General features: G+C 63.4%; 3 protein-coding genes across 3 annotated transcripts in view; all 3 read left to right on the forward strand.

The window, feature by feature from the left end:
• The window catches only part of LOC132241847 (insulin-like), a 394596-nt gene extending 376214 nt beyond the window's left edge, over positions 1-18382 (forward strand). Inside the window, exons 2-4 of the mRNA XM_059710817.1 lie at positions 17364-17403; positions 17607-17809; positions 18224-18382. Of these exons, the coding sequence (XP_059566800.1) occupies positions 17623-17809; positions 18224-18357 (321 nt within the window). The 5' untranslated portion in view covers positions 17364-17403; positions 17607-17622 and the 3' untranslated portion in view covers positions 18358-18382. The remainder of the gene's footprint in view (positions 1-17363; positions 17404-17606; positions 17810-18223) is intronic.
• TH (tyrosine hydroxylase) lies at positions 2053-9237 on the forward strand. Its single transcript, XM_059710566.1, has 13 exons — positions 2053-2165; positions 3511-3720; positions 4501-4675; positions 4910-4998; positions 5178-5245; positions 5840-5890; positions 6225-6370; positions 6902-7037; positions 7138-7207; positions 7564-7620; positions 7811-7906; positions 8042-8175; positions 8831-9237. The coding sequence occupies exons 1-13, from the start codon at positions 2076-2078 to the stop codon at positions 8988-8990; spliced, it is 1482 nt and encodes a 493-aa protein (XP_059566549.1). The 5' UTR covers positions 2053-2075; the 3' UTR covers positions 8991-9237.
• A 2557-nt stretch (positions 18383-20939) lies between the features above and the next one.
• Positions 20940-21846, forward strand: LOC132242351 (insulin-like). Its single transcript, XM_059711253.1, has 2 exons — positions 20940-21253; positions 21656-21846. Exons 1-2 carry the CDS (start codon positions 21067-21069, stop codon positions 21787-21789), a joined length of 321 nt encoding a protein of 106 aa, XP_059567236.1. The 5' UTR covers positions 20940-21066; the 3' UTR covers positions 21790-21846.
• The last annotated feature ends 5704 nt before the right edge of the window (positions 21847-27550 follow it).

Below are 27550 nucleotides of genomic sequence, written 5' to 3' on the forward strand. Positions count from 1 at the left end.
TAATTTCAAGAGGAACATCGAAGTGCTTTGTTCAAAGTGCTGTCCCGTCACTAGCTACGCGCTCCCCCATCTCCCAGGCGGTGTGTGGGTCCGTCCCAGTAGGACCTTCCAGGTGGAGGCCGTGGACGCTGGTGCTGCCGTGCACCCTCCCAGGCGCCCGGGATGGAGGCCGCCCTGAGGGTGGAAGGGGAGACGAGAGGGGAGCCAGGGGAGGGGGCTGGAGGTGCCCTGGCCGCCGGGGTGGAGCCAGAGGACCGGGGAGCGCCTCTGAGCAGCCGCCTGAGAGTGTGGGAAAGGCTCCCCACGACCCAGGGGAGCACAGGGAGGGAGGGGACCGTGCCCCTTGCAGGGAGGCCATGGCCCTGCCTCGGCCCCGGCTGGGTCACTGGGCCCAGGGGAGAATCCAGAAAGCTTAGCTCTGGCCCAGCTCCCCGCCGGCTCAGGTAGACAGGAATTAAGAAACAATATTTGTGTTGGCAGCAGACATTTGCCGAAAGGTTAAGTCCACACCGGCAGGGCCTGCCCTTCTCCTGCATGCTTAGCGGATCGGTCGCCCGGCCCTGCACCCACGCTGAGCAAACAGGTGGGGCTGGCCCCGCGTCACTAGGGGTCCCCAGCAGCCCTCCTGGAGGGGGCACGCGAAAGCCTCGGGGTCCCAGGGCTGCCACCGGCCCGGAGGCGGGGCTGCCAGGGACATGGGGCTCAGGTGGGTAGGATGTGGCCTGGGCAGCGGAGGCCTTCAGACCCCATCAGCTCATGCGGGGGGAGGGAGGGGCGCCCTAGAATCCACCCTCCACGCCGGGGTCAGGGTAGGTCCTGGCTGTGCCGCCGGGCGCGCATCCCCACGGAAGACCTCCTCTGGGCCAGGGCCCGGAGGCAGACGCCATGCGGAACTGTCCTCGAGTTGCCCCGAGCCCAGGAGGGGGGACAGGCCAGGGCCTGCACCGGGCACCGGGAGGCAGCTGTGAGCCAAGCTGGGGGAGGGGGGGGTCCTGCCCTCAGGGAGTTTGCCGAGCAGGGAAAGCCAGGGGCCAGGCAGAGGTGGGAGGTTCATATTGGGTGTGAGAAAGAGAGGGGTTCTGTGGGATGTGTAGGAGCTCACCAGGACAGGGGTGGGGACCGGTTGTCATGGACTCCCAGGCCCTCCTGGAGGAGGGGGGGGGGTGTCAGGTGAAGGGGCTCAGCAGGAGCAGATGTGGGGAGGTGCTCCCCGTTGCACTGGCTGAGCACCCAGGCTGCTTCCTGGGGCTGTGGGAGCCACAGAGGGCTGAGGAGCAAGGAGACGCTGTGCTCATAGCACCGTTAGGGCAGGTCCTGGAGGAGAGGGGCTGCGAGGAAGAGTGGGCGGGCCCCGAGGTTCTGGGAGGGGCCGGGGAGGTGGACAGGGGTCACAAGGTGACCAGCCGGGGTCGACCTGCGGGGCTGGGGCTGGAGACGGGCCGCGGGCTCCTGCTGTGTCCACTTGGTCCCCCTGGGCTGCGGACGCAGAGGGCCCATCTCCAGTGGCCGCACCCCAGGACCACCCCGCTGGAGGGAGCGGCTGGTCAGCGGGTCCCCCAGTTCACCGTCCACGCCCTCCCTGCTGCAGGCAGCCTGGGCCCAGGCACTGCGGGGCCTGTGGGCTGCAGGGCCCTGTGGGGAGCTGGTGAAGCGAAGACTCATCTGGAAAGACAGTCTCTCCTCCGACCCCCACGGTGCAGCCTGGGTCGCCCTGCGTGGTGTCGGGCGCCTGCACCAAGATGCAGGTTCTGTGCGGCGAGCCCCAGGGGGTGCCTGGGTAGCACCTCCCGGCTCCCCGCCTGTCACTCCACAGTCCCCAGCCCCACGGAGCGCCCGCAGGAGAGGGATGATTCAGAGCCGCCAGGCCGCCCTGCGGGGTGGGTGACAGTGGCGGCAATTAGATTTAATGGGACAGAGCCCTTTCTCCTGCCTCCCTCAGGCGGCAGCAGGCGGGAGAGGGATGTGAGGGAGGTGGGAGGTGGGGGACCCGGGGGGACTCTGACGTCAGCTCAGCCTATAAGAGGCCGCCTGGCCCGGCCGAGGGCTGTGGAGAGAGCCCGGGACCACACGGTGCCATGCCCACGCCCAGCGCCACCGCGCCCCAGGCCAAGGCCTTCCGCCGGGCCGTCTCCGAGCTGGACGCCAAGCAGGCCGAGGCCATCATGGTAAGGGGGCCGGCGGGTGCCCACTGGCCGACACGGGCCAGGACCCTGGGTGTCCCCGGGCTCAGGGTCCAGCGGGCGGCTCAGACCCAGGCTCGGCGTGGTGTCCCGGCCATGGGCACTCCCTCTGCCCGGGCTGCCAGGGCGACCCCGTGCCTACGTGTTTGCATCTGGGCGGGTGGGTCGTCTGACCCAGCGAGGGTGTCCCAGGCCGCAGCACAGCTCACGGCGGGGGTGCTGGGCCCACGGGGGTGCAGCTCCTGGGGATGGCGGTCTGAGCCCAGGGGTGAACTGGATTCTGGGGCAAATCCCACCATCACCACCCGTCCCCTGCCAGGCGCCCGGGTCCCACAGCCCCTGCCCAGCAGCCCTGGGACAGTCCCCCAACTGTTGCCACCTGGGAGCCCTGAGTTCAAGGGCGCCTGTGCGGGCAGCCCCCCTCGGCTGGCCCCCATGTGAGACGGGGGCGGGGAGGGGCTTGGCAGCCCGGCAGGGGGGCCTGCAGTTCGTCCCCAGGGACACCCGGATGACAGGCCCGACGTTTAAATGGGCTTTGGCTTTAGACCCTGAGTGACAGCGTGGTCTGCGTTCCAGAGACTGAACGTGTAGGCACCTTCTCGGGGGCCGTGGGGAGAGCCCCCCGTGGAGGCCAGGGCCCGGGCTCTGTCCACATCCTGAGTCGCGTGGGGACCAGAGAGGGGGTCCCCTGCCCCTGCCCCCTGTTCCGGACCCGAGGGCACCAGCACCTACTTGGAAGTTCAGCTCCAGGGGGTGAGCCCTCCACGCAGCTCCTCCTCCGTCCAGCCTGGGAGCTGTCGGGGGCATCAGACACGCTGGCCTGAGCGGCTGGACGTCTTGGGAACGGGCTGTGGACAGGGGCACCTGTGTCCGGATGGAGGGGACGTGTGGCCAGGTGTCCCTGTGCTGCGGAAGGGCCGGAGGGACCGTGAGCAAAGGTCGCTCACAGGAGAGGCTGGGGGGCGCGTGGACGGGTGGGGGCCACTCCCCGCCCGGCAGACACCGAGCTCACCGCCCCTCCCGGCCCCCGGCTCTGGCCACCGTCCATCTGGGGCCAAGGGCAGCAGATGAACTCCCGAGTCGCTCCTTCCTGTCCCCTAATCCAGTTAGGGCCGGGCCTGGGGACAGGCGACGCGGCGTCTGGGCGCCGTGGTGACCCCCTCCACGGGGCCAGGAGCCTGGCGGAGGCTCTGCCTGGCCAGGGGGCCTCTGGCGCACACAGCAGGCGCTCAGCACAGCGGGGCCTCTGGCGCACACGCAGGCGCTCAGGCCAGGGGGCCTCTGGCGCACACAGCAGGCGCTCAGCGCAGCCGGCCGCCCTGTCCCGCAGTCACCGCGCTTCATCGGACGGAGGCAGAGCCTCATCGAGGACGCACGCAAGGAGAGGGAGAAGGCGGCGGCGGCGGCGGCCGCGGAGCCCGGGGAGCCGTTGGGGGCGGGCGCCTGCGTGGAGAGAGACGGGAAGGCACTGCTCAGCCTGCTCTTCACCCTGCGAGGGGCCAAGGCCGCCCCGCTCTCCCGCGCCCTGAAGGCCTTTGAGGTGAGGGCGGAGGGCGCCCACGCGGGCCCCTGGGGGCCGGTGTGAGCGGGACTCAGGCGCTGCCCAGGCCACGAAGGGCACAAGGGGACAGGGTGCGGGGAGCGTTGGGGGACCCCACAGCCCCCGTCACACCTCCGGTTCTTGGGCTCCCCATGAGGCCGCCAAGCCCTGCCGCCCCCAACCCCTGCCCACGCCCGCCACCCTGCAGGTGTGGACGAGTGGACGTGGCTCCCAGCAGGCAGCTGGGGGTCAGGGTCCCCCCCCGCCCCCCCCGCCTGCCCCTGATGGCTGAAGTGGCCGCACCAGGCAGGGTGGGCAGGAGACAGGCCCCCGGCACAGGCGCCCAAATGACATTACAGCCAGACCGCCGTCCAGCTCCCGAGATGGCTGTGGCCGGAGGGCCCTGGACACCCAGCACCCTGGTTGCCAGGCAACAGGGGCTGGCGGTGGCAGACCCTCCTGCCAGCCCCAGGCTCAGTGTCACTCAGCCATCAGGGAGGCGGGACCTTCTGACAGTGGCCGGGCAGCCAGCGGGAAGTCAGGCCGTCGGGTGGAGCCGGGGAACACAGCTGGTGCCACCCCGAAAGCCGGGTCGAGGGGACCGCGGCGGCAGCTGCCGTTGGGCAAACGCAGCAACGCCCCGTTTCCCGCCACGGGCCCTGCCCGGGGCTGGGAAAGGGTCGGCGGTCCGGGCAGGGCGAGCGGACCCCACGCCCGCCTCCCTCGCCCCTCAGCTCTGGCTCCCCCTCTCCCTCCCGCTCCCCGGCTTCGGCTCCTCAGACCTTCGAGGCCCAGATCCTGCACCTGGAGACGCGGCCAGCGCAGCGGCCGCGGGGGGGCGCCCCCCAACTGGAGTACTTCGTGCGCTGCGAGGTGCCCAGCGCCGACCTGCCCCACCTGCTCAGCTCCGTGCGCCGGGTGGCGGAGGACGTGCGCGGCCCCGGGGAGAGCAGAGGTGAGGCCACGAGGGCAACCCGTGACCCCGAGACACGGGGGTGCAGGGCTCCCCGAGGGGAACCCTGACGTGACCAGGGGGTGCGGCCGGGGGACTCGCTCCCTGCCTCTCTGGTCCCCTGTTCCCCAGCCCTCCCGCCCCCGGCTGTCGGGGAAGGGCCACGCTCCCCAGAGCCCAAGGCTCACGGCCCCTCCTTCCGTCTGTCTGTCCGTCCGTCCGTCTGTCGCTGTGCAGTCCTGTGGTTCCCGAGGAAAGTGTCTGAGCTGGACAAGTGCCACCACCTGGTCACCAAGTTTGACCCTGACCTGGACCAGGACCACCCGGTGAGCGGGTGCCCTCCAGGCCCGTGGGCCGGCCGTGTCGCCTGCGCTTGGAGCCGGGAGGGTGGGCAGGACCCTGGGCTGACCCTGGGGGGGTGCCCGGCTCCAAGCAGGTGTGGCCCCTGGGCACCCCCTGGGCGTGGGCAGGGCGGGCACTTCCTGAGGGGCCCCTCTGCCGCCAGGGCTTCTCGGACCAGGAGTACCGCCAGCGCCGGAGGCTGATCGCCGAGATAGCCTTCCAGTACCGCCAGTGAGAGCCGCCGGCCCTGCCCCACCCACCCCCAGGCCCCCATCCCACCCCCAGGCCCCATCCCACCCCCAGGCCCATCCCCACCCCCAGGCCCCCATCCCACCCCCAGGCCCCATCCCACCCCCAGGCCCCATCCCACCCCCAGGCCCCAACCCACCCCCAGGCCCATCCCACCCCCAGGCCCCATCCCACCCCCAGGCCCCAACCCACCCCCAGGCCCCATCCCCCCCAGGTCCCAACCCACCCCCAGGCCCCAACCCACCCCCAGGCCCCAACCCACCCCCAGGCCCATCCCACCCCCAGGCCCCAACCCACCCCCAGGTCCCAACCCACCCCCAGGCCCCATCCCCCCCCAGGCCCCCATCCCACCCCCAGGCCCCAACCCACCCTCAGGCCCATCCCACCCTAGACCTGCTGGGGCCTGGGGGAGGGGCGTCCTGGTCACCACCCCCTCCCCCACTGCCCCTGGGGTCCCCAAGTCACAGCCAGGCCCCCGAGGCACAGAGCGGAGGCCACTCAGCCGGCCGGGCACCAGCCCAGACCTTCCCACCCCCACCCCCGAGGGCCCCTGACCGACTGCCAATCCCTTCACAGCGGCGACCCCATTCCCCGTGTGGAGTACACGGCGGAGGAGATTGCCACCTGGTGAGACCTTACAGGCTGGGGAGGGGCAGGGACAGGGAGGGCCTGGGGGAGTCCCGGGTCCAAGGGCAGTGGCCCCAGGAGGGCAGGCCCAGGCCAGTGCAGAGGGGCTGCCGAGGCCCCCGTGGCCGCCTGAAGGGGTGGTGGCCTGAGGGGGTGTCCAGGAAGCCTCCCAGACCAGGGGCGAGGGCCCCCCAGTGGCCAAGGGGTGAGGAGAGGCCAGTGGGGGCTGCTCAGTGTAGGGACAAGGGGTGCCGGGCCAGGCCTGAGTCCCCGCCGACCGCCCGCTGACCGCCCGCTGACCGCCCGCCGACCGCCCGCCGACCGCCCACTGCAGGAAGGCGGTGTACACCACCCTCAAGGGCCTGTACGCCACGCACGCCTGCCGGGAGCACCTGGAGGCCTTCGAGCTGCTGGAGCGCTTCTGTGGGTACCAGGAGGACAGCATCCCCCAGCTGGAGGCCGTCTCCCGCTTCCTCAAGGGTGCGCTGGGGGGAGGGTGCAGCGCGAGGGCCTGGGGGGCTGTGGGAGGGCCTGGGGGTGCAGCAGGGAGGGCCTGGGGTGCAGCAGAGAGGGTCTGGGGTGCAGAGGGGAGGGCCTGGGGTGCAGAAGAGAGGGCCTGGGGTGCAGTGGGGAGGGTCTGGGGTACAGTGGGAAGGGTCTTGGGTGCAGGGGGAGGGTCTGGGGTACAGGGGGAGGGTCTGGGGGTGCAGCAGGGAGGGTCTGCAGTGCAGCGGGAGGGTCTGGGCTGCAGGGGGAGGGTCTGGGGGTACAGGGGGAGGGTCTGAGGGTGCAGCAGGGAGGGTCTGCAGTGCAGCGGGAGGGTCTGGGGTGCAGGGGGAGGGTCTGGGGGTACAGGGGGAGGGTCTGGGGGTGCAGCAGGGAGGGTCTGCAGTGCAGCGGGAGGGTTTGGGGTGCAGAGGGGAGGGTCTGGGGTGCAGAGGGGAGGGCCTAAAACCACCAACCCCTCCTCCCCCACTCTCCTGGGCCCTGACCACCCGCGTGGCCGTGCAGAGCGGACCGGCTTCCAGCTGCGGCCAGTGGCCGGCCTGCTGTCCGCCCGGGACTTCCTGGCCAGCCTGGCCTTCCGTGTGTTCCAGTGCACCCAGTACATCCGGCACGCGTCCTCGCCCATGCACTCGCCCGAGCCGTGAGTGTCCCGGCCCCGGAGCGGCCGGGGGGGGGGGGGCGCCTCCAGCAGGCAGACCCCAGCCCCAGCCCCACCGCCCCTCTCTCCCCGCCCCCCCCAGGGACTGCTGCCATGAGCTGCTGGGGCACGTGCCCATGCTGGCCGACCGGACCTTTGCCCAGTTCTCCCAGGTGTGTCCTGCAGGCCTCGGCCAGAAGCCGGGTCAGCGGAGGGGCAGGCCTGGGGCTGGGGGCCGCTTGGGTCCAGGGAGACCGTGTCATCCTGACCCAGAGGTGCGCGCTGACCGATCCCGGAAGACCACCTCAGGGGAACGGTGAAATTCCCTTTGCCAATTGGCCACCTGGGCGGGGAGCCGGGGACCAGCTGGGGCGGAGGCCCATGGCCTGTGCTGCCACCTGCTGGCTCTGCCGCGAACAGCAGGCAGCCGTCCTGGGACCTTGATGTTCCCAGAGTCTGGGCCCCCACCCACCTCGCACGGGCGCCCAGGCACCCCCCGCGCCCCCTCAGCCTCCTGCCCCCTCCGCAGGACATCGGCCTGGCGTCCTTGGGCGCTTCGGACGAGGAGATCGAGAAGCTGTCCACGGTGGGTCCCTTCCCCGGCGGGGCCAGGGGTGGGCGTGGGACGCCCGGGTGCAGGCAGGCCGTCCGCCTGGACTGAGGTCTCTGTTCTGCCCCAGGAGCATCACCCTCACAGGGGGCCGCCCTGACCGGCCTGGGTGGGGGGGTCCCGGGCGGGCCGTAGGGGGCTGTCTCGCTGACCACACTGCCCGCAGCTGTACTGGTTCACGGTGGAGTTCGGGCTGTGCAAGCAGAACGGAGAGGTGAAGGCGTACGGCGCTGGGCTGCTGTCGTCCTACGGGGAGCTCCTGGTGAGACCCCCCCCCCCCGGGCCGGCGCAGAGTCTGGGTCCCCGCGGGAGGGCAGCCTCAGCCCAGCCTCCGGGAGGACCCCGGGGAGGAAGGCGTCCGCCCCAGAGTCCGTTCCCTGCGACCGCCTCCCCGCAGCACGCCCTGTCCGAGGAGCCTGAGATCCGGGCCTTTGACCCCGACGCGGCCGCCCTGCAGCCCTACCAGGACCAGACCTACCAGTCGGTCTACTTCGTGTCGGAGAGTTTCAGCGACGCCAAGGACAAGCTCAGGTGGGCCGGCCTGCAAACCCATTTCACAGAGGAGAAAACTGACCACCTCCGTTACAACACCCCTCCCACAGCAGCACCCCCAAAAGTCTGGGGAGTGGGAGACCTGAGGCTGGTGGCCCCGTCGAGGCCGGGTCAGGGCCAGGCTCCTGGGAGGCGGAGTCTGATTTTGTGAGGAGGAGGCGCGATGCCCCCCAGCTCCGCCCTCTGAGCCGCTGGGGCCACGAGGAGGGTGGACACCAGGGCTGGGGGGCCTGGAGGGCCTGGAGGGAGCAAGGAGTCCCCGTGGCCTGGGGCTGGGGTTGCCGTGGGAGCTGGGCAAAGTCGGCCGCACCCACTCCTTGATCCTGGGAGAGTGCCAGGCTCCTGCGGTCCCGGGAGAAACCGAGGCCGGGAGCTGTGTGCCCGGCTGGGGGGAAGGGAGAGCAGACCCCACACACAAGCTTAAGGGCAGAGACGTCACTGGGACTGTGCAGGGCACAGTCTGGGAGGGCTTTCTGGAGGAGGAGGACTGGCTGAGCTGGGCCGTGAGGAGCCGCAGGGAGGGCTGGGGTGTCCTGGAGGCCCTAGACCCGGCCCCAGCCGCCCAGCTCCTCCTTACGCTCCAAGGCCCTGAGTCCCCACCCGGAGACTGAGGGTGCGTGGGGCCCGTCCCCAGGAGCTATGCCGCCCGCATCCAGCGTCCCTTCTCCGTGAAGTTTGACCCGTACACGCAGGCCATCGACGTGCTGGACAGCCCCCGGGCCGTCCGGAGCTCCCTGGAGGGCATCCGGGACGAGATGCACGCCCTCACCCACGCGCTCAGTGCCATCAGCTAAGGCAGCGGGCGCCACCCTGCGAGCCCTGGTGGCTGGTCTTGGGGTCTCCCCACCCTTCCGGCCTCGCCAGCCCCTGCCCCTGCCCCTGTGAGCTCGCCAGAGACCCTGCCTGCCCCAGGGCACCTCGCCAGCCCCCACTGTGCCTCCCAGCTCGGCCTGTGATGTCCTTGTCCTGACTGGCTGCCCCCCTCGCTGTGTGCCCCCCACACTGTGTGCCCCCCTCGCTGTGTGCCCTCCACACTGTGAGCCCCCCACACTGTGTGCCCCCCTCGCTGTGTGCCCCCCACACTGTGTGCCCCCCACGCTGTGTGCCCCCCTCGCTGTGTGCCCCCCTCGCTGTGAGCCCCCCACGCTGTGTGCCCCCCACACTGTGTGCCCCCCTCGCTGTGTGCCCCCCTCGCTGTGAGCCCCCCACGCTGTGTGCCCCCCACACTGTGTGCTGCCCATTCACAATCTTAATAAAAGAAAGAAGCCTGTGCCAACCCGTGTGCGAGTCTGTGTGCCCCCAGGCCCGGCTGCACCTCTCGGCCTCGCTCAGAGGCCGTCTTGCCTCCTCCTCCTGGGAGGCCTCCAGGGTCCCCAGGCCCAGCCAGCCTGAGCCCACAGCAGCCCCAGAGGACGAGGGGGTCCTGCTGAGCTGCCTGCCCAGGGGAGCCCCGCCTGGGCTGGCGGTTGGAGAGTCACAGCTGTGCCGATTGGGGGGTGTGGTCTCCAAGATCCACATGGAGGAGGAGGGGGCTCCAGGGGGCCAGCCCGGGGGAGCAGGTGGGCATGGCTGCCTCTGACCCCTGCACCCCACCACCCAGAGCAGGACCTGGAATGCTCCCCAAATATGAGCTGGCTCCCAGGTGGCCTCTCCGGCCTTGGTGTCCCCAGCAAGTGGGCGAGGAGCCAGGTTCTGGGCTGTCAGATGCCCCCAAGCTCACCGAGGGGTCTAGACCCCGGCCTCCTCCGGGGCCTCCTTCCCCTGCCCTGAGGGGACTTCCTGCAGGGCAGCGAGGGCCCAGCACCCCGCCTGGCCAGCACCCTCCCTGCCCAGCACCCTGCCTGCCCAGCACCCAGCCTGCCCAGCACCCAGCCTGCCCAGCACCCAGCCTGCCAGCACCCTGCCTACCAGCACCCTGCCTGCCCAGCACCCAGCCTGCCCAGCACCCAGCCTGCCAGCACCCCACCTACCAGCACCCCACCTGCCAGCACCCTGCCTGCCCAGCACCCAGCCTGCCCAGCACCCCACCTGCCCAGCACCCAGCCTTCCAGCACCCCACTTGCCCAACATCCTGCCTACCCCACCTGCCCAGCACCCCACCTGCCCAGCACCCAGCCTGCCAGCACCCTGCCTGCCCAGCACCCAGCCTGCCAGCACCCTGCCTTCCAGCACCCAGCCTGCCCAGCACCCCACTTGCCCAACATCCTGCCTACCAGCACCCCACCTGCCCTGCTAGCCTGTACCTGCCTCGCTCCAGCCCGGGAGGCCCTCACTCTGACAGCTCTGAGCCCAGAGACCCCTGGGAAGAGCTGGTGACCGGCCTCCCTCCCTCCGGCCTAACTGACCCCTGGGCTCTGCCCTCCCAGCTGGTCCTCCCCGTCCAGCGTCCGCCCTGCACCCCCGTTCAGAGGCCTTGGTCTGCCCTGGCCATGGTGGGGCCGTGGGCACGGTGATGTCCAAGGCCCTGGTGCCAAGAGAGGGTTAGAGGCAGCAGGTGGCGGGTGGGGTCAGGGGGCTGGGGTGCCACAGGGGCTCGGCCTGTGGGATTGTTGAGGGGACGATGGGGTGTGGGCCAGGCCTAAAAGGGGCCAGTGTTGGGGGAAGGGCAGGGGCTCCAGGAAGAGGCTGGGAGCCCAGAGGGGACATGGCTGGGCCACACCATGGAGTCCTGGGGCCCGAACCCAGATGGGAGCTGCTGGCCCCGTGAAGTGAGAGACGGGGCCAGCCTGAGGGCTCGTGGCTGCTGGTCCCACCTTCAGCCCTCCGCACAGCACTCGGGGTGCTGGGGGCCCCAGGGGAGCTGCTGTGGGGGCGGGGTGGGCATGGAGCACAGGTGTGGGGGTCCAGCCCCAGCAGGTCCAGGGGTTCCCAAAGCTGTGGACGGAGTCGGCGAAGACTCTCCACCCTCTTCCGACAGTGGAGTCCTATCCGTCCCGAGAGTGGGGCTTACCTAGGGGAATGGGGGGCTTACCTAAGGGTCCCTGTTTGGGCGCCATATGTTGGGGTCCAGGCCCAGCAGGTCCAGGGGTTCCCAAAGGTGTGGACGGAGTTGGCGAAGAAGGAAGGACACGGTGGCAGCGTTCAGGTGATCATCATAGCGAGGTTCTCTCTTTATTGTCCTGTTACATCTATATTTATACCATTTGATCCTATAAGCATGCCCCTATAATCACATCATGGTATGGTTTGGGTAACGTTCTACAGTTCCTTGTTTCTTATCTGACCTTTGCCAAATATCCGGTCTCTATCTAGTTCTATTGATTTAAATGTCGTCTAGGTTAATCTCTGTGTTCCATCACAAGGGCTCTTCCAGGGTCACTGCTCTACTGATAGGTTACAAGGAAGTGACTGAAGGAGATTATCCTACCCAGTAAAGGTTATGTCCTCCCAGCCTCACTGCTCGCCTTCCCTGGGACTGCCCTGTGTCGGTGGGTCTCCAGGGGTATAGGCTTTGGTGCTTTCCCTGGTGGGCAGACCCCTGGGGATGTGGGCCCAACCAGCCCCAAATTTATTGCCAACAGTCTTGGTCCAAGTTCTTCGTAAGTAGTACCTGGTATTTCTGTAACACTAGGGGGATTTACTGATTTATTCTCTTCCTTAGTCCCGTTAACCCCTAACCTGGGGGACAACCTTTCTCGGGGAGATGGTCCTGTTTAAAACACATAGCGCTAAGAGGGGGAGCACACATATGCCGTATACGCCAGGTCCCTTGAAACATAAGCTGTGCAGATGTTTCTTCCCTGCAGCGACTGTGTCAAGCAGCAAGGGTGGACCGGCTTCCGGCAAATTCCCCCATTTTTATTTTTTAAATGACAGCGCGTGTAAATCAGCGGCCACCTCTCGGATTGGGTTGTTTAAGACTCGGAAGACCTGCTTGTGGCTTTGCCAACAGGTCAGTCCGAGGCTTAACCCTATATCGGCTCCCCACATCTCACCCTTCTTTTACATTTTAAGCTACTATAATGACAGTTTTTGAGCATCAAGAACAAAAAGCTACCATAATGAAAGTAAAACTTAAGCATCAAGCACAGAACTCTGGCTATTAAAACAGTAACCAGACAATGCCAGTGCAAAACCCAGAACATTTCAAAACGTACACATAACATTTTTAAAACTAGTAAGAATAATAAAACAACGGCAATGCAAACAGCAAGAGGTGAGTTTCTGCTCAATGAAAGTTTCTTTGGCTGATCTACTCAGACTCCTCGGACCTGGGCGGAGAGAGGAGCTTCCACTTCTTGCTTTTCCACCATCTGCTGGGCCTCAGTTGTTAACTCCTTCAGCTGACCCCATGTTGGCACCTCGGTCCCTTGCACAGCCTTCCTTTTCTTCTTTTTTCCGCTTTTCTGTCATCGGGGCAACGCTAAGTCTTTGGAACGATGGGACAAGGAGGTTCTCTGGGTCCGTTGTGGTGGCGCTCATAACGCTCTGGTGCCCAAATTGTCTGCACTGCTGCTTCTGGAAAGATACGAAACACAGCCTCTTCCCCACATCATTGCTGATCTGGTAAAACTCCTGTCTGGTTTGTGTATCCTTCTACCAGGCTGAGTCGGCAGAGGCTATTAGGAGGCCCGATGCCTTTTGGCTGCTGTACAACCCTCTGCATTGCATTTTTAAAAAAATTTAACATATAACATTCTTCTCCCCCTTCTTTGTTTTTATTTTAAATTAAATATTTATTGTTCAGATGACTACAGTTGTTCCTCTTTTTCCCCCCCATAGCTCCCCTCCACCCAATTCCCACCCCACCCTCTGCCCTTACCCCCTCCCCCCACTGTCCTCATCCATAGGTGCATGATTTTTGTCCTGTCTCTTCGCCCACCTCCACACCCCTTTCCCCCCGACAATAGTCAGTCCACTTCCTTTCTATGCCCCTGATTCTATTATATTCACCAATTTATTCTGATCATCAGATTATTTATTCACTTGATTCTTAGATTCACTTGTTGATAGATGCATGTTTGTTGTTCATAATTTGTATCTTTACCTTTTTCTTCTTCTTCCTCTTCTTAAAGGATACCTTTCAGCATTTCATATAATCCTGGTTTGGTGGTGATGAACTCCTTTAGCTTTTCCTTATCTGTGAAGCTCTTTATCTGACCTTCAATTCTGAATGATAGCTTTGCTGGATAAAGTAATCTTGGTTGCAGGTTCTTGCTATTCATCGCTTTGAATATTTCTTGTCACTCCCTTCTGGCCTGCAAAGTTTCTGTTGAGAAATCAGCTGACAGTCGTATGGGTATTCCCTTGTAGGTAACTGACTGTTTTTCTCTTGCCGCTTTTAAGATTCTCTCTTTGTCTTTTGCTCTTGGCATTTTAATGATGATGTGTCTTGGTGTGGTCCTCTTTGGGTTCCTTTTGTTTGGGGTTCTCTGCACTTCCTGGACTTGAAGTCTATTTCTTTCACCAGGTGGGGGAAGTTTTCTGTCATTATTTCTTCAAATAGGTTTTTAATATCTTGCTCTCTCTCTTCTTCTGGCACCCCCATAATTCAGATGTTGGTACTCTTGAAGTTGTCCCAGAGGCTCCTTACACTATCTTCATATTTTTTTATTCTTTTTTCTTTTTGTTTTTCCGGTTGGGTGATTTTTGCTTCTTTGTATTTCAAATCTTTGACTTGATGCTTGCGATCCTCTAGTCTGCTGTTGGAATTCTGTATAATATTCTTTATTTCAGTCAGTGTATGCTTAATTTCTAGTTGATCCTTGTTCATAACCTCAAGGGTCTTACTAGATTTCTTGAGGGTGTCACTTAATTTATCGGCGGTTTCTATAAAATTCTTGAAAAACCTTATAAGTTTGGTTTTGAACTCTAGATCCAGTAGTTTGCTTTCCTCCATTTCTGTCATTTGTGACCTGTTTCTTTGTCTCCGCATTTTTTATGCTTCCCTGTGTTGATAGAGTAGCTTTCTGTGCTAAGTGTCCTCTAGGGCCCAGTGGCTCAGCCTCCCCAATTACCTAAGGTGGACACTCTTGGTGCACCCCCTTGTGGGCTTTGTGCACAGTCTTGTTGTAGTTAAGCCTTGATTGTTGTAGGTATCACTGGGAGGAATTGACCTCCAGGCCAAATGGCAGTGAGAATCAGCTGTGTCTGCAGTGGGAGAACTTCTGTGCTGGAGACACCCCTCCTGGTGCAAGACTTGCTTCAGTGGGGCTTTGGTGCTCACTGAGTCTGCCCCCTGAGTGTGTCCCTTATGGATCTGAGGAGTTGTAATCTGGATGGTCCCACTCTGACCACTGGGTACACTGGCTCTTGGATCTCTAAGGAGGTGCTAATTTAGCCTCTGCCTGAGGCTACCCAGAAGGAGCTATGGAGAGATCTGCAGATTCCTCTTCTTTGTTTGGGGTTTGGAGGTGCCCAGATGAGGCCCAGTTGTGAAGCAATGCAAGCTGCTGTGGGGCCTTGGGCCTTCTTTTGGAAGTTCTGAGTCTCTCTGACCCAGCTGCAGTTTGTTAGGTAATTTTCAGGTTGCAAAGGGCCAGGGCATTCATATGCAAAAGCCTCTGCGCACAGCTTGGGTGGGACGGGGTCTCAGGGAATCAACAGGGCGGAGCAAACAGCTATGGCTGCTCCTCAGTCCTACCCTAAGAAGCCCTGTGTCTCAGTGTCCCGGTAATCACTGCAAGCACCTCTGAGAGAAAGCCGCCCTCGAGTTCTGCCCAATGCCAGGCAGTCCAGTTTCTCCCTGTATGAGTCTGGGTCCCCAAAGACTCGCCTGGAACTGGAGTTCAGAGCAGTCGGGAGCTTGAGACTCCCTCCCGATTGAAAAAGACAATCGCGTCCTCAGTTGCCAGCCCTTTCCTTGCGCACCTCTGTACCTCTGCACTTTACTTCCGCACCTCCTTTGAGTCTCAGTGTGCTTTTCTCTTTCCTTCTAGTTGTAGAATTTCCACTCAGCCAGCCTTCCTGTGGTTCTGGATGATGTCCGTTTTGTCTTTTAGTTGTATTTTTGAAGTTGTTGTGGGAGGCAGCAATTTCCGGGGTTTACCTATGCCGCCATCTTGGTTTCTCCTCTTTTTTTAATTTTTCTAGAAAAGGTTTATATTAATGGAATTGTCAGTTTTTCTCTTTGTGTCAAGAGCTAACTTTGATGTGTTAAAACTAAGTAAAATGCATTTACTCAATCCAAAGCAGGCTTTAAAAAGAAAAACCCCAAATGCTCTCTTGTATCCATTTTAAGAGTAGGATTGGCGCTTTCCACTATTACCTGAGTCCTGATCTATCACTCCAGGGAGAGCTTGCCAATCCTCCACTTTCCCGGGGTGGAAAGGCTGCAGTGGGGTTAAGGATAAGGCTCCTTGGGCCTACCTTCTCCAATGCCTTTGCATTTACCCTTCCTTCCTCAGAAAAGCATGGACATACTTCTTGTATAAAACGTTCCGTCTGACTGGTAGTAACCTTAACCCCTCTGCTAGCAAGCATATGTGGTAAAAGATCAATACGGAGTCTCTTTTCTTTAGACTCAGTATGGCACATCTTCTTAATCTAAAAATCAATACAGAGTCTTCTTTCTTTGGACTCAGTATGGCACATCTTCTCAATCTAAGTTCTGTACTATCCACCTTCTTACCCTACTTATCCTCTATAGGGGGGTCTGCAGCACCCTGGTGGAGTCCTATCCGTCCCGAATGTGGGGGTTCTCAATGGGGGGGCTTACCTATGGGAATCCTGTTCCAGGGGTTCCCAAAGGTGTGGACGGAGTCGGCGAAGACTATCCACCCTCTTCCTATGGTGGAGTCCTATCCGTCCCAAGTGCAGGGGGGCTTATGTAGGGGAATGGGGGACTTACCTAAGGGTCCCTGTTCGGGCGCCATATGTTGGGGTCCAGCCCCAGCAGGTCCAGGGTTCCCAAAGGTGTGGACAGAGTTGGCGAAGAAGGAAGGACACAGTAGCATTCAGGTGATCATCATAGCGAGGTTCTCTCTTTATTGTCCTGTTACATCTATATTTATACCATTTGATCCTATAAGCATGCCTCTATAATCACACCATGGTATGGTTTGGGTAATGTTCTACAGTTCCTTGTTTCTTATCTGACCTTTGCCAAATATCCGGTCTCTATCTAGTTCTATTGATTTAAATGTCGTCTAGGTTAATCTCTGTGTTCCATCACAAGGGCTCTTCCAGGGTCACTGCTCTGCTGATAGGCTACAAGGAAGAGACTGAAGGAGATTATCCTACCCAGTAAAGGTTATGTCCGCCCAGCCTCACTGCTTGCCTTCCCTGGGACTGCCCTGTGTCGGTGGGTCTCCAGGGGTACAGGCTTTGGTGCTTTCCCTGGTGGGCAGACCCCTGGGGATGTGGGCCCAACCAGTCCCAAATTTATTGCCAACAGCCTTAGTTCAAGTTCTTCATAAGTAGTACATGGTATTTCTGTAACACTAGGGGGATTTACTGATTTATTCTCTTCCTTAGTCCTATTAATCCCTAACCTGGGGGAACAACCTTTCTCGGGGAGGTGGTCCTGTTTAAAACACATAGCGCTAAGAGGGGGAGCACACATATCTCATATAGGCTCGGTCCCTTGAAACATAAGCTGTGCAGATGTTTCTTCCCTGCAGTGACTGTGTCAAGCAGCAAGGGTGGACCAGCTTCCAGCAAATTCCCCCATTTTTATTTTTTAAAGGACCTCACATGTAAATCGGCAGCCACCTCTCAGATTGGGTTGTTTAAGACTCGGAAGACCTGCTTGTGACTTTGCCAACGGGTCAGTCCAAGGCTTAACGCTATATCGGCTCCCCACACACAGGAGATGTCCCTCATGGTCCCAGCCCTGCGGCCGGACCACCCAGGGACTTGGAGGGCAAACCAGAGGTGTGGGGGTGGGGGCGGGGGGAGCCCAGAGCTGGGCAGGAAGAGCCCCTGCGCCCCCCAGGTCTCTGGGCTGATGTGGAAACATGGCCTGGTGCCGGGGAGACGGGGAGACGCTGGCCTCAGCTGAGTGGGGACAGCAGGGCCATCAGGCCCCTCGTTAAGGTCCTAATGACCCCGCGGCCCCAGAGGTGCTGACGGCCAGGGCACACTTCTGCGCACCCAGCACACTCGGCTCTGGGCAAATGGTCTGGAAAGTGCAGCCTCAGCCTTCGGGCCATCTGTCACCCCCTGGGGCGCCAACGGCCGGGCAGGTGGGGCTATAAAGGAGGCCGGGCCCGGCAGCCCCCAGCCTAGCCCTCCGGACCGCTGCATCCACAGGCCGTCAGCAAGCAGGTGGGTCAGGGACGCTGCCCATCTGGGTCCCTGCTGCATGCCTGGGTCGGGCTGCCCATCCGGGAAGGGGCTGTCTCCCAGGCCCAGGGTTCCGGGCTGTCCAGGATGCAGGCTCTTCCCTCAAAGCGCCGGAGGGTGAGCACTGGGTGGGGGGTCCCCACCGGCCACGGGCCCCTCACTGGCATCGACCCTCCCGTCCCCAGTCCTCGACGCCCGGCCATGGCCCTGTGGACGCGCCTCCTGCCCCTGCTCGCCCTGCTGGCCCTCTGGGCGCCCGCCCCGGCCCAGGCCTTCGTGAACCAGCACCTGTGTGGCTCGCACCTGGTGGAGGCTCTGTACCTGGTGTGCGGGGAGCGCGGCTTCTTCTACACACCCAAGGACCGCCGGGAGCTGCCCGACCCGCAGGGTGAGCCACCACCCCTCGCTCCTCGGTCACATCCTAAAGGGACCGGCTACCTGGCCAGCGTCGGCTCCAGGGGCAGAGAGTGGGTGACCCCCGAAGGCAGGCGTGTCCCCTCCCTACCTTCCAGCCCCCCTCAGACAAGCACCCGCCTGCTCCCTCTGCCTCTGACGGCAGCTGCCCGGCAGTGTCGTCTTGGGGTCCGGTCCTGGCCATGGGGGTGCCCCCCTCTACTGCCCGAATGCCTGTGGGGCCCAGGAGCAAGTCAGGCTGTGTGGGGTGGCCCGGGGGGCAGGTGGCAAAACGCAGAGACTACCCTGGGCAGCAGGGCCCACTCTCCCCAGGTTGGCTCGGGGCGGGGCTGGGGTGGGGGTCCCCGGGCGGCCCTGACGGCGGATCCCTGTCTCTCCTCCTGGGCAGGGGGGGAGGTGGAGATGGGCGCGGGCGGCCCGCAGGCCCTGGCCCTGGAGGGGCTCCTGCAGAAGCGTGGCATCGTGGACCAGTGCTGCACCAGCATCTGCTCGCTCTACCAGCTGGAGAACTACTGCAACTAGGCCCCCCACGCCCAGCCGCCCTGGGCCTGGCGCTCCCTGCCCCCGAGATCCAATAAACCCCTGAACCAGCCATGCTTGTGTGGTCTGTGCGGTGTGGGCGAGGGCGGGACGTGTGGGGGAGGCACAGGGGCCACCGCCTTGGCCATGGCTGCCGCGGGGCACCCCCGAGTCCCCCCTCTGTCTCCCTGCTCTGGCCCCTCTGAGGCTCCCCCACACCCACCGGGTGCCCGGGCCGGCGGTACTGTCCCCAGGTGGCAGCTCCTCCAGCGCCCGCGGCCCCTGCCTGGTCCCTGGTGGACTCCCGGCCCGGCCGCTTCAGGACGGGACAGAGAAGGGGGGGTCTCGGGGGGCTGGGGCCGGGGCTGGCAGGGAGCTGAGCCTTCACTCAGCCCTGAGTGCTCGGGCCCCGGAGGCTGTTCGGGGAACAGAATGGGGCTGTTCAGGAGGTTGCCCCACTTTAGGCCTGAGAAGCCCGCTGTTGGGGCGTTCCGGAGGGGGCCCTTGGAGGGGAGAGGCTGGGCCAGGAGGGAGGAGGGAGGGCATGAGAGGCTGCCCAGCTCGGGGTGGGCTCGGCAGCCCGGGACCCCAGCCCGGACCCGGCAGGAGGAGCCCCAGGGCCCTGGGGGACACAGGACAGGACAGGCAGCACCCCTCGGACCCCGAGCTGGGCCTCCGGGCTGTGTCCCCCACAGGCTACAGCCCACAGCCCAGGGTTGAGGCCGGAACCCCGCCCCCTCCGCCCTCTCCTCCCCCCCGACAGCCACGTCCCCCCGCCCCACACTGGCGGTCACCCCCAGACCTGCCCCCAGGTCCCTCGAGGTCTAGGTCTTCACCCTCCTCAGCACCCATGGCAGCCCAGGTGGCTCCTCTGGGCACACCCTCAGGCCACCGCCTGGCATGCCAGGAAGCCAGGGAGGTCAGCGGGTGACCTGACCGCACCAAGGCCTGGCCAGCCTGCCAGCCACGGGGCCAAGCCAATCTGTACCTTAACTCCTGTGCTAGCAAGCATATGTGTGAAAAGATCAATACGGAGTCTTCTTTCTTTGGACTCAGTATGGCACATCTTCTCAATCTAAGGTCTGTACTATCCACCTTCCTACCCTACTTGTCCTCTATAGGGGGGTCTGCAGCACCCTGGTGGAGTCCTACCCGTCCTGAGTGTGGGGTTCCCAATGGAGGGGGGCGGGGTTTACCTAGTGGAATCCTGTTCCAGGGGTTCCCAAAGGTGTGGACGGAGTCGGCGAAGACTATCCACCCTCTTCCTATGGTGGAGTCCTATCCGTCCCGAGATTGGGACTTACCTAGAGGAATGGGGGGCTTACCTAAGGGTCCCTGTTCGGGCGCCAGACGTTGGGGTCCAGGCCCAGCAGGTCCAGGGGTTCCCAAAGGTGTGGACGGGGTCGGCAAAGAAGGAAGAACACGGCGGCAGCTTTCAGGTGATCATCATAGCCAGGTCCTCTCTTTATTGTCCTGTTACATCTGTATTTATACCATTTGATCCTATAAGCATGCCTCTATAATCACACCATGGTATGGTTTGGGTAACGTTCTACAGTTCCTTGTTTCTTACCCGACCTTTGCCAAATATCCGGTCTCTATCTAGTTCTATTGATTTAAATGTCGTCTAGGTTAATCTCTGTGTTCCATCACAAGGGCTCTTCCAGGGTCACTGCTCTACTGATAGGCTACAAGGAAGAGACTGAAGGAGATTATCCTACCCAGTAAAGGTTATGTCCGCCCAGCCTCGCTGCTTGCCTTCCCTGGGACTGCCCTGTGTTGGTGGGTCTCCAGGGGTACAGGCTTTGGTGCTTTCCCTGGTGGGCAGACCCCTGGGGATGTGGGCCCAACCAGTCCCAAATTTATTGCCAACAGTCTTTGTCCAAGTTCTTCGTAAGTAGCACATAGCATTTCTGTAACACCAGGGGGATTTACTGATTTATTCTCTTCCTTAGTCCTGTTAATCCCTAACCTGGGGGAACAACCTTTCTAGGGGAGGTGGTCCTGTTTAAAACACATAGCGCTAAGAGGGGGAAGCAAACATATTCATACATGCCTAGTCCCCACACACAGGAGATGTTCCTCACGGTCCCAGCCCTGCGGCCGGACCACCCGGGTTCTGGAGGGCAGACCAGAGGTGCGGGGTTGGGGAGGGGGGAGCCCAGAGCTGGGCAGGAAGAGCCCCCGCGCCCCCCAGATCTCTAGGCTGATATGGAAACATGGCCTGGTGCCGGGGAGACGGGGAGACGTTGTCCTCAACTGAGTGGGGACAGCGGGGCCATCAGGCCCCTTTTGAGGTCCTAATGACCCTGCGGCCCCAGAGGTGCTGACGGCCAGGGCGGGTTCCTGGGCACCCAGCACACTTTGCTCTGGGCAAATAGTCCGGAACATGTAGCCACCGCCCCGGGCCATGTGCCACCCCCTGGGGTGCCAACCGTCCCGGCAGGTGGGGCTATAAAGGAGGCCGGGCCCGGAATCCCTCCACCCTCCGCCCTCCGCTCTCCGCCCTCCGCCCTCCGCTGGACCCGCCGCACCCACAGGCCGTCAGCAAGCAGGTGAGTCAGGGACGCTGCGCTGCTGGGTCCAGGCTGTCCAGGATGCGGGCTCTTCCCTCAAAGCGCCGGAGGGTGAGCACTGGGTGGGGGGTCCCCGCCGGGCACGGGCCCCTCACTGGCATCGACACCACCCCTCCCCAGTCCTCAACGCCCGGCCATGGCCCCGTGGACGCGCCTCCTGCCCCTGCTCGCCCTGCTGGCCCTCTGGGCGCCCGCCCCAGCCCCCGCTCAGGATGGGGACAAGCACCTGTGCGGCGAGGATCTGGTGGATACGCTGTCCATGGTGTGCGGAGATCGGGGCTTCTACAATCCCACGGAACGCCGGGAGCTGCCCAACACGCAGGGTGAGCCACCACCCCTCGCCCCTCGGTCACATCCTAAAGGGACCGGCTACCTGGCCAGCGTCGGCTCCAGGGGCAGAGAGTGGGTGAACCCGAGGGCGGGCCTGTCCCCTCCCTGCCTTCCATCCCTCCTCAACAAGCACCCGCCTGCTCCCTGTGCCTCTGACGGCAGCTGCCCGGCCGTGTCGTCTTGGGGTCCGGTCCTGGCCATGGGGGTGCCCCCCTCTCCCGCCCGAATGCCTGTGGGGCCCAGGTGCGGGGCAGGCTGTGCTGGGGGCCGATGGCAAAAAGCAGGGACCACCCAGGGAGGCAGGGCCCGCTCTCCCCAGGGCTGCTCGGGGCGGGGCCGGGGTGGGGGTCCCCGGGCGGCCCTGACGGCAGGTTCTCATCTGTCCTTCTGGTCAGGGGGGGCGGTGGGGACGGGCGCGGGCGGCCCGCAGGCCCTGGCCCTGGAGGAGATCCTGCAGAAGCGCGGCATCGTGGAGGAGTGCTGCTTCGGCATCTGCTCGCTCTACCAGCTGGAGAGATACTGCAACTAGGCCGCCCTGGGCCTGGCCGCTCCCTGCCCCCCAGACCCAATAAACCCCTGAACCAGCCATGCTTGTGTGGTCTGTGCGGTGTGGGCGAGGGCGGGACGTGTGGGGGAGGCAGGCACAGGGGCCACCGCCTTGGCCATGGCTGCCGCGGGGCACCCTGAGTCCCCCCTCTGTCTCCCTGCACTGGCCCCTCTGAGGCGCCCCCAAACCCACCGGGTGCCCGGGCCGGCGGTACTGTCCCCAGGTGGCCGCTCCTCCAGCGCCCGCGGCCCCTGCCTGGTCCCTGGTGGACTCCCGGCCCGGCCGTTCAGGACGGGACAGAGAAGGGGGGGTCTCGGGGGCTGGGGCCGGGGCTGGCAGGGAGCTGAGCCTTCACTCAGCCCCGAGCGCTCGGGCCCCGGGGGCTGTTCGGGGAACAGAATGGGGCTGTTCAGGAGGTTGCCCCACTTTAGGCCTGAGAAGCCCGCTGTTGGGGCGCTCCGGAGGGGGCCCTTGGAGGGGAGAGGCTGGGCCGGGAGGGAGGAGGGAGGGCATGAGAGGCTGCCCAGCTCGGGGTGGGCTCGGCAGCCCGGGACCCCAACCCGGACACGGCAGGAGGAGCCCCAGGGCCCTGGGGGACACAGGACAGGACAGGCAGCACCCCTGGGACCCCTGCTGGGCCTCCGGGCTGTGTCCCCCACAGGCTACAGCCCACAGCCCAGGGTTGAGGCCGGGACCCCGCCCCCTCCGCCCTCTCCTCCCCCCGACAGCCATGTCCCCCCGCCCCACACTGGCGGTCACCCCCAGACCTGCCCCCAGGTCCCTCGAGGTCTAGGTCTTCACCCTCCTCAGCACCCATGGCAGCCCAGGTGGCTCCACTGGGCACTCCCTCAGACCACCGCCTGGCATGCCAGGGAGCCTGGGAAGTCAGCGGGTGACCTGCCCGTACCAAGGCCTGGCCAGCCTGCCAGCCACTGGGCCAAGCCAATCTGTACCTTAACTCCTGTGCTAGCAAGCATATGTGTTAAAAGATCAATACGGAGTGTTTGTCTTTGGACTCAGTATGGCACATCTTCTCAATCTAAGGTCTGTACTATCCACCTTCCTACCCTACTTGTCCTCTATAGGGGGTCTGCAGCACCCTGGTGGAGTCCTACCCGTCCTGAGTGTGGGGTTCCCAATGGAGGGGGGCGGGGTTTACCTAGTGGAATCCTGTTCCAGGGGTTCCCAAAGGTGTGGACGGAGTCGGCGAAGACTATCCACCCTCTTCCTACGGTGGAGTCCGATCCGTCCCGAGAGTGGGGCTTACCTAGGGGAATGGGGGGGCTTACCTAAGGGTCCCTGTTCGGGCGCCAGACGTTGGGGTCCAGGCCCAGCAGGTCCAGGGGTTCCCAAAGGTGTGGACGGAGTCGGCGAAGAAGGAAGGACAGGAAGGCAGCGTTCAGGTGATCATCATAGCGAGGTTCTCTCTTTATTGTCCTGTTACATCTATATTTATACCATTTGATCCTATAAGCATGCCCCTATAATCACATCATGGTATGGTTTGGGTAACGTTCTACAGTTCCCTGTTTCTTATCAGACCGTTGCCAAATATCCTGTCTCTATCTAGTTCTATTGATTTAAATGTCGTCTAGGTTAATCTCTGTGTTCCATCACAAGGGCTCTTCCAGGGTCACTGCTCTACTAATAGGCTACAAGGAAGTGACTGAAGGAGATTATCCTACCCAGTAAAGGTTATGTCTGCCCAGTCTCACTGTTTGCCTTCCCTGGGACTGCCCTGTGTCGGTGGGTCTCCAGGGGTACAGGCTTTGGTGCTTTCCCTGGTGGGCAGACCCCTGGGGATGTGGGCCCAACCAGTCCCAAATTTATTGCCAACAGTCTTGGTCCAAGTTCTTCGTAAGTAGCACATAGCATTTCTGTAACACTAGGGGGATTTACTGATTTATTCTCTTCCTTAGTCCTGTTAATCCCTAACCTGGGGGAACAACCTTTCTCGGGGAGGTGGTCCTGTTTAAAACACATAGCGCTAAGAGGGGGAAGCAAACATATTCATATACGCCAGGTCCCCACACACAGGAGATGTCCCTCACGGTCTCAGCCCTGCAGTTGGACCACCGGGTGTCTGGAGGGCAGACCAGAGGTGCAGGGTGGGCGCAGGAGGGGGGCCAGGGCTGGGCGGGAAGAGCCCCCGTGCCCCCCAGCTCCCTGGGCTGATGTGGAAACATGGCCTGGTGCCGGGGAGACGGGGAGACGTTGTCCTCAGCTGAGTGGGGACAGCAGGGCCATCAGGCCCCTTATTATGGTCCTAATGACCCTGTGGCCCCAGAGGTGCTGACGGCCAGGGCGGGTTCCTGGGCACCCAGCACACTCTGCTCTGGGCAAATGGTCCGGAACGTGTAGCCACAGCCCCGGGCCATGTGCCACCCCCTGGTGTGCCAACTGGCCTGGCAGGTGGGGCTATAAAGGAGGCTGGGCCCGGAAGCCCTCCAGCCCTCCGCCCTCCGCCCTCCGCTGGACCTGCCGCACCCACAGGCCATCAGCAAGCAGGTGGGTCAGGGACGCTGCGCTGCTGGGTCCGGGCTGTCCAGGATGCGGCTCTTCCCTCAAAGCGCAGGAGGGTGAGCACTGGGTGGGGGGTCCCCACCGGCCACGGGCCCCTCACTGGCATCGACACCACGCCTCCCCAGTCCTCGACGCCCGGCCATGGCCCTGTGGACGCGCCTCCTGCCCCTGCTCGCCCTGCTGGCCCTCTGGGCGCCCGCCCCTGCGCAGTCTGAGGTCGAGCACCTGTGCGGCGAGGATCTGGTGGATATGGTGACCATGATGTGCGGAGATCGGGGCTTCAGCAATCCCACGGTCCCCATGGATCTGCCCTACCCACATGGTGAGCCACCACCCCTCGCCCCTCGGTCACATCCTAAAGGGACCGGCTACCTGGCCAGCGTCAGCTCCAGGGGCAGAGAGTGGGTGAACCCGAGGGCGGGCCTGTCCCCTCCCTGCCTTCCATCCCTCCTCAACAAGCACCCGCCTGCTCCCTGTGCCTCTGACGGCAGCTGCCCGGCCGTGTCGTCTTGGGGTCCGGTCCTGGCCATGGGGGTGCCCCCTTCTCCCGCCCGAATGCCTGTGGGGCCCAGGAGCGGGGTGTGGGGTGGCCCTGGGGGCTGATGGCAAAACGCAGGGACCACCCCGGGCGGCAGGGCCTGCTCTTCCCCGGGCTGCTCAGGTTGGGGCCGGGGTGGGGGTCCCCGCGCGGCCCTGATGGCGGACCCCCGTCTCTCCCTGTGCGGTGCGGTGCAGGCGTCCTGCGCCGCATCTCCCTGGAGGAGCTCCTGCAGAAAAGCGGCCTCGTGGAGGAGTGCTGCATCAAGGTCTGCTTTTTGTATGAGTTGGAGAGATACTGCTACTAGGCCACCCCGCGCCCAGCCACCCTGGGCCTGGCCGCTCCCTGCCCCCCAAGACCCAATAAACCCCTGAACCAACCATGCTTGAGTGGTCTGTGCGGTGTGGGCGGGGCGTGTGGGGGAGGCACAGGGGCCACCGCCTTGGCCATGGCTGCCGCGGGGCACCCCCGAGTCCCCCCTCTGTCTCCCTGCACTGGCCCCTCTGAGGCTCCCCCACACCCACCGGGTGCCCGGGCCGGCGGTACTGTCCCCAGGTGGCCGCTCCTCCAGCGCCCGCGGCCCCTGCCTGGTCCCCGGTGGACTCCCGGCCCGGCCGTTCAGGACGGGACAGAGAAGGGGGGTCTCGGGGGGCTGGGGCCGGGGCTGGCAGGGAGCTGAGCCTTCACTCAGCCCCGAGCGCTCGGGCCCCGGGGGCTGTTCGGGGAACAGAATGGGGCTGTTCAGGAGGTTGCCCCACTTTAGGCCCGAGAAGCCCGCTGTTGGGGCGCTCCTGAGGGGGCCCTTGGAGGGGAGAGGCTGGGCCGGGAGGGAGGAGGGAGGGCATGAGAGGCTGCCCAGCTCGGGGTGGGCTCGGCAGCCCGGGACCCCAGCCCGGACCCGGCAGGAGGAGCCCCAGGGCCCTGGGGGACACAGGACAGGACAGGCAGCACCCCTCGGACCCCGAGCTGGGCCTCCGGGCTGTGTCCCCCACAGGCTACAGCCCACAGCCCAGGGTTGAGGCCGGAACCCCGCCCCCTCCGCCCTCTCCTCCCCCCCGACAGCCACGTCCCCCCGCCCCACACTGGCGGTCACCCCCAGACCTGCCCCCAGGTCCCTCGAGGTCTAGGTCTTCACCCTCCTCAGCACCCATGGCAGCCCAGGTGGCTCCTCTGGGCACACCCTCAGGCCACCGCCTGGCATGCCAGGAAGCCAGGGAGGTCAGCGGGTGACCTGACCGCACCAAGGCCTGGCCAGCCTGCCAGCCACGGGGCCAAGCCAATCTGTACCTTAACTCCTGTGCTAGCAAGCATATGTGTGAAAAGATCAATACGGAGTCTTCTTTCTTTGGACTCAGTATGGCACATCTTCTCAATCTAAGGTCTGTACTATCCACCTTCCTACCCTACTTGTCCTCTATAGGGGGGTCTGCAGCACCCTGGTGGAGTCCTACCCGTCCTGAGTGTGGGGTTCCCAATGGAGGGGGGCGGGGTTTACCTAGTGGAATCCTTTTCCAGGGGTTCCCAAAGGTGTGGACGGAGTCGGCGAAGACTATCCACCCTCTTCCTATGGTGGAGTCCTATCCGTCCCGAGATTGGGACTTACCTAGAGGAATGGGGGGCTTACCTAAGGGTCCCTGTTCGGGCGCCAGACGTTGGGGTCCAGGCCCAGCAGGTCCAGGGGTTCCCAAAGGTGTGGACGGGGTCGGCAAAGAAGGAAGAACACGGCGGCAGCTTTCAGGTGATCATCATAGCCAGGTCCTCTCTTTATTGTCCTGTTACATCTGTATTTATACCATTTGATCCTATAAGCATGCCTCTATAATCACACCATGGTATGGTTTGGGTAACGTTCTACAGTTCCTTGTTTCTTACCCGACCTTTGCCAAATATCCGGTCTCTATCTAGTTCTATTGATTTAAATGTCGTCTAGGTTAATCTCTGTGTTCCATCACAAGGGCTCTTCCAGGGTCACTGCTCTACTGATAGGCTACAAGGAAGAGACTGAAGGAGATTATCCTACCCAGTAAAGGTTATGTCCGCCCAGCCTCGCTGCTTGCCTTCCCTGGGACTGCCCTGTGTTGGTGGGTCTCCAGGGGTACAGGCTTTGGTGCTTTCCCTGGTGGGCAGACCCCTGGGGATGTGGGCCCAACCAGTCCCAAATTTATTGCCAACAGTCTTTGTCCAAGTTCTTCGTAAGTAGCACATAGCATTTCTGTAACACCAGGGGGATTTACTGATTTATTCTCTTCCTTAGTCCTGTTAATCCCTAACCTGGGGGAACAACCTTTCTAGGGGAGGTGGTCCTGTTTAAAACACATAGCGCTAAGAGGGGGAAGCAAACATATTCATACATGCCTAGTCCCCACACACAGGAGATGTTCCTCACGGTCCCAGCCCTGCGGCCGGACCACCCGGGTTCTGGAGGGCAGACCAGAGGTGCGGGGTTGGGGAGGGGGGAGCCCAGAGCTGGGCAGGAAGAGCCCCCGCGCCCCCCAGATCTCTAGGCTGATATGGAAACATGGCCTGGTGCCGGGGAGACGGGGAGACGTTGTCCTCAACTGAGTGGGGACAGCGGGGCCATCAGGCCCCTTTTGAGGTCCTAATGACCCTGCGGCCCCAGAGGTGCTGACGGCCAGGGCGGGTTCCTGGGCACCCAGCACACTTTGCTCTGGGCAAATAGTC

The sequence above is a fragment of the Myotis daubentonii genome, chromosome 9, assembly GCF_963259705.1.
Source record: "Myotis daubentonii chromosome 9, mMyoDau2.1, whole genome shotgun sequence".
NCBI lineage: Eukaryota > Metazoa > Chordata > Mammalia > Chiroptera > Vespertilionidae > Myotis > Myotis daubentonii.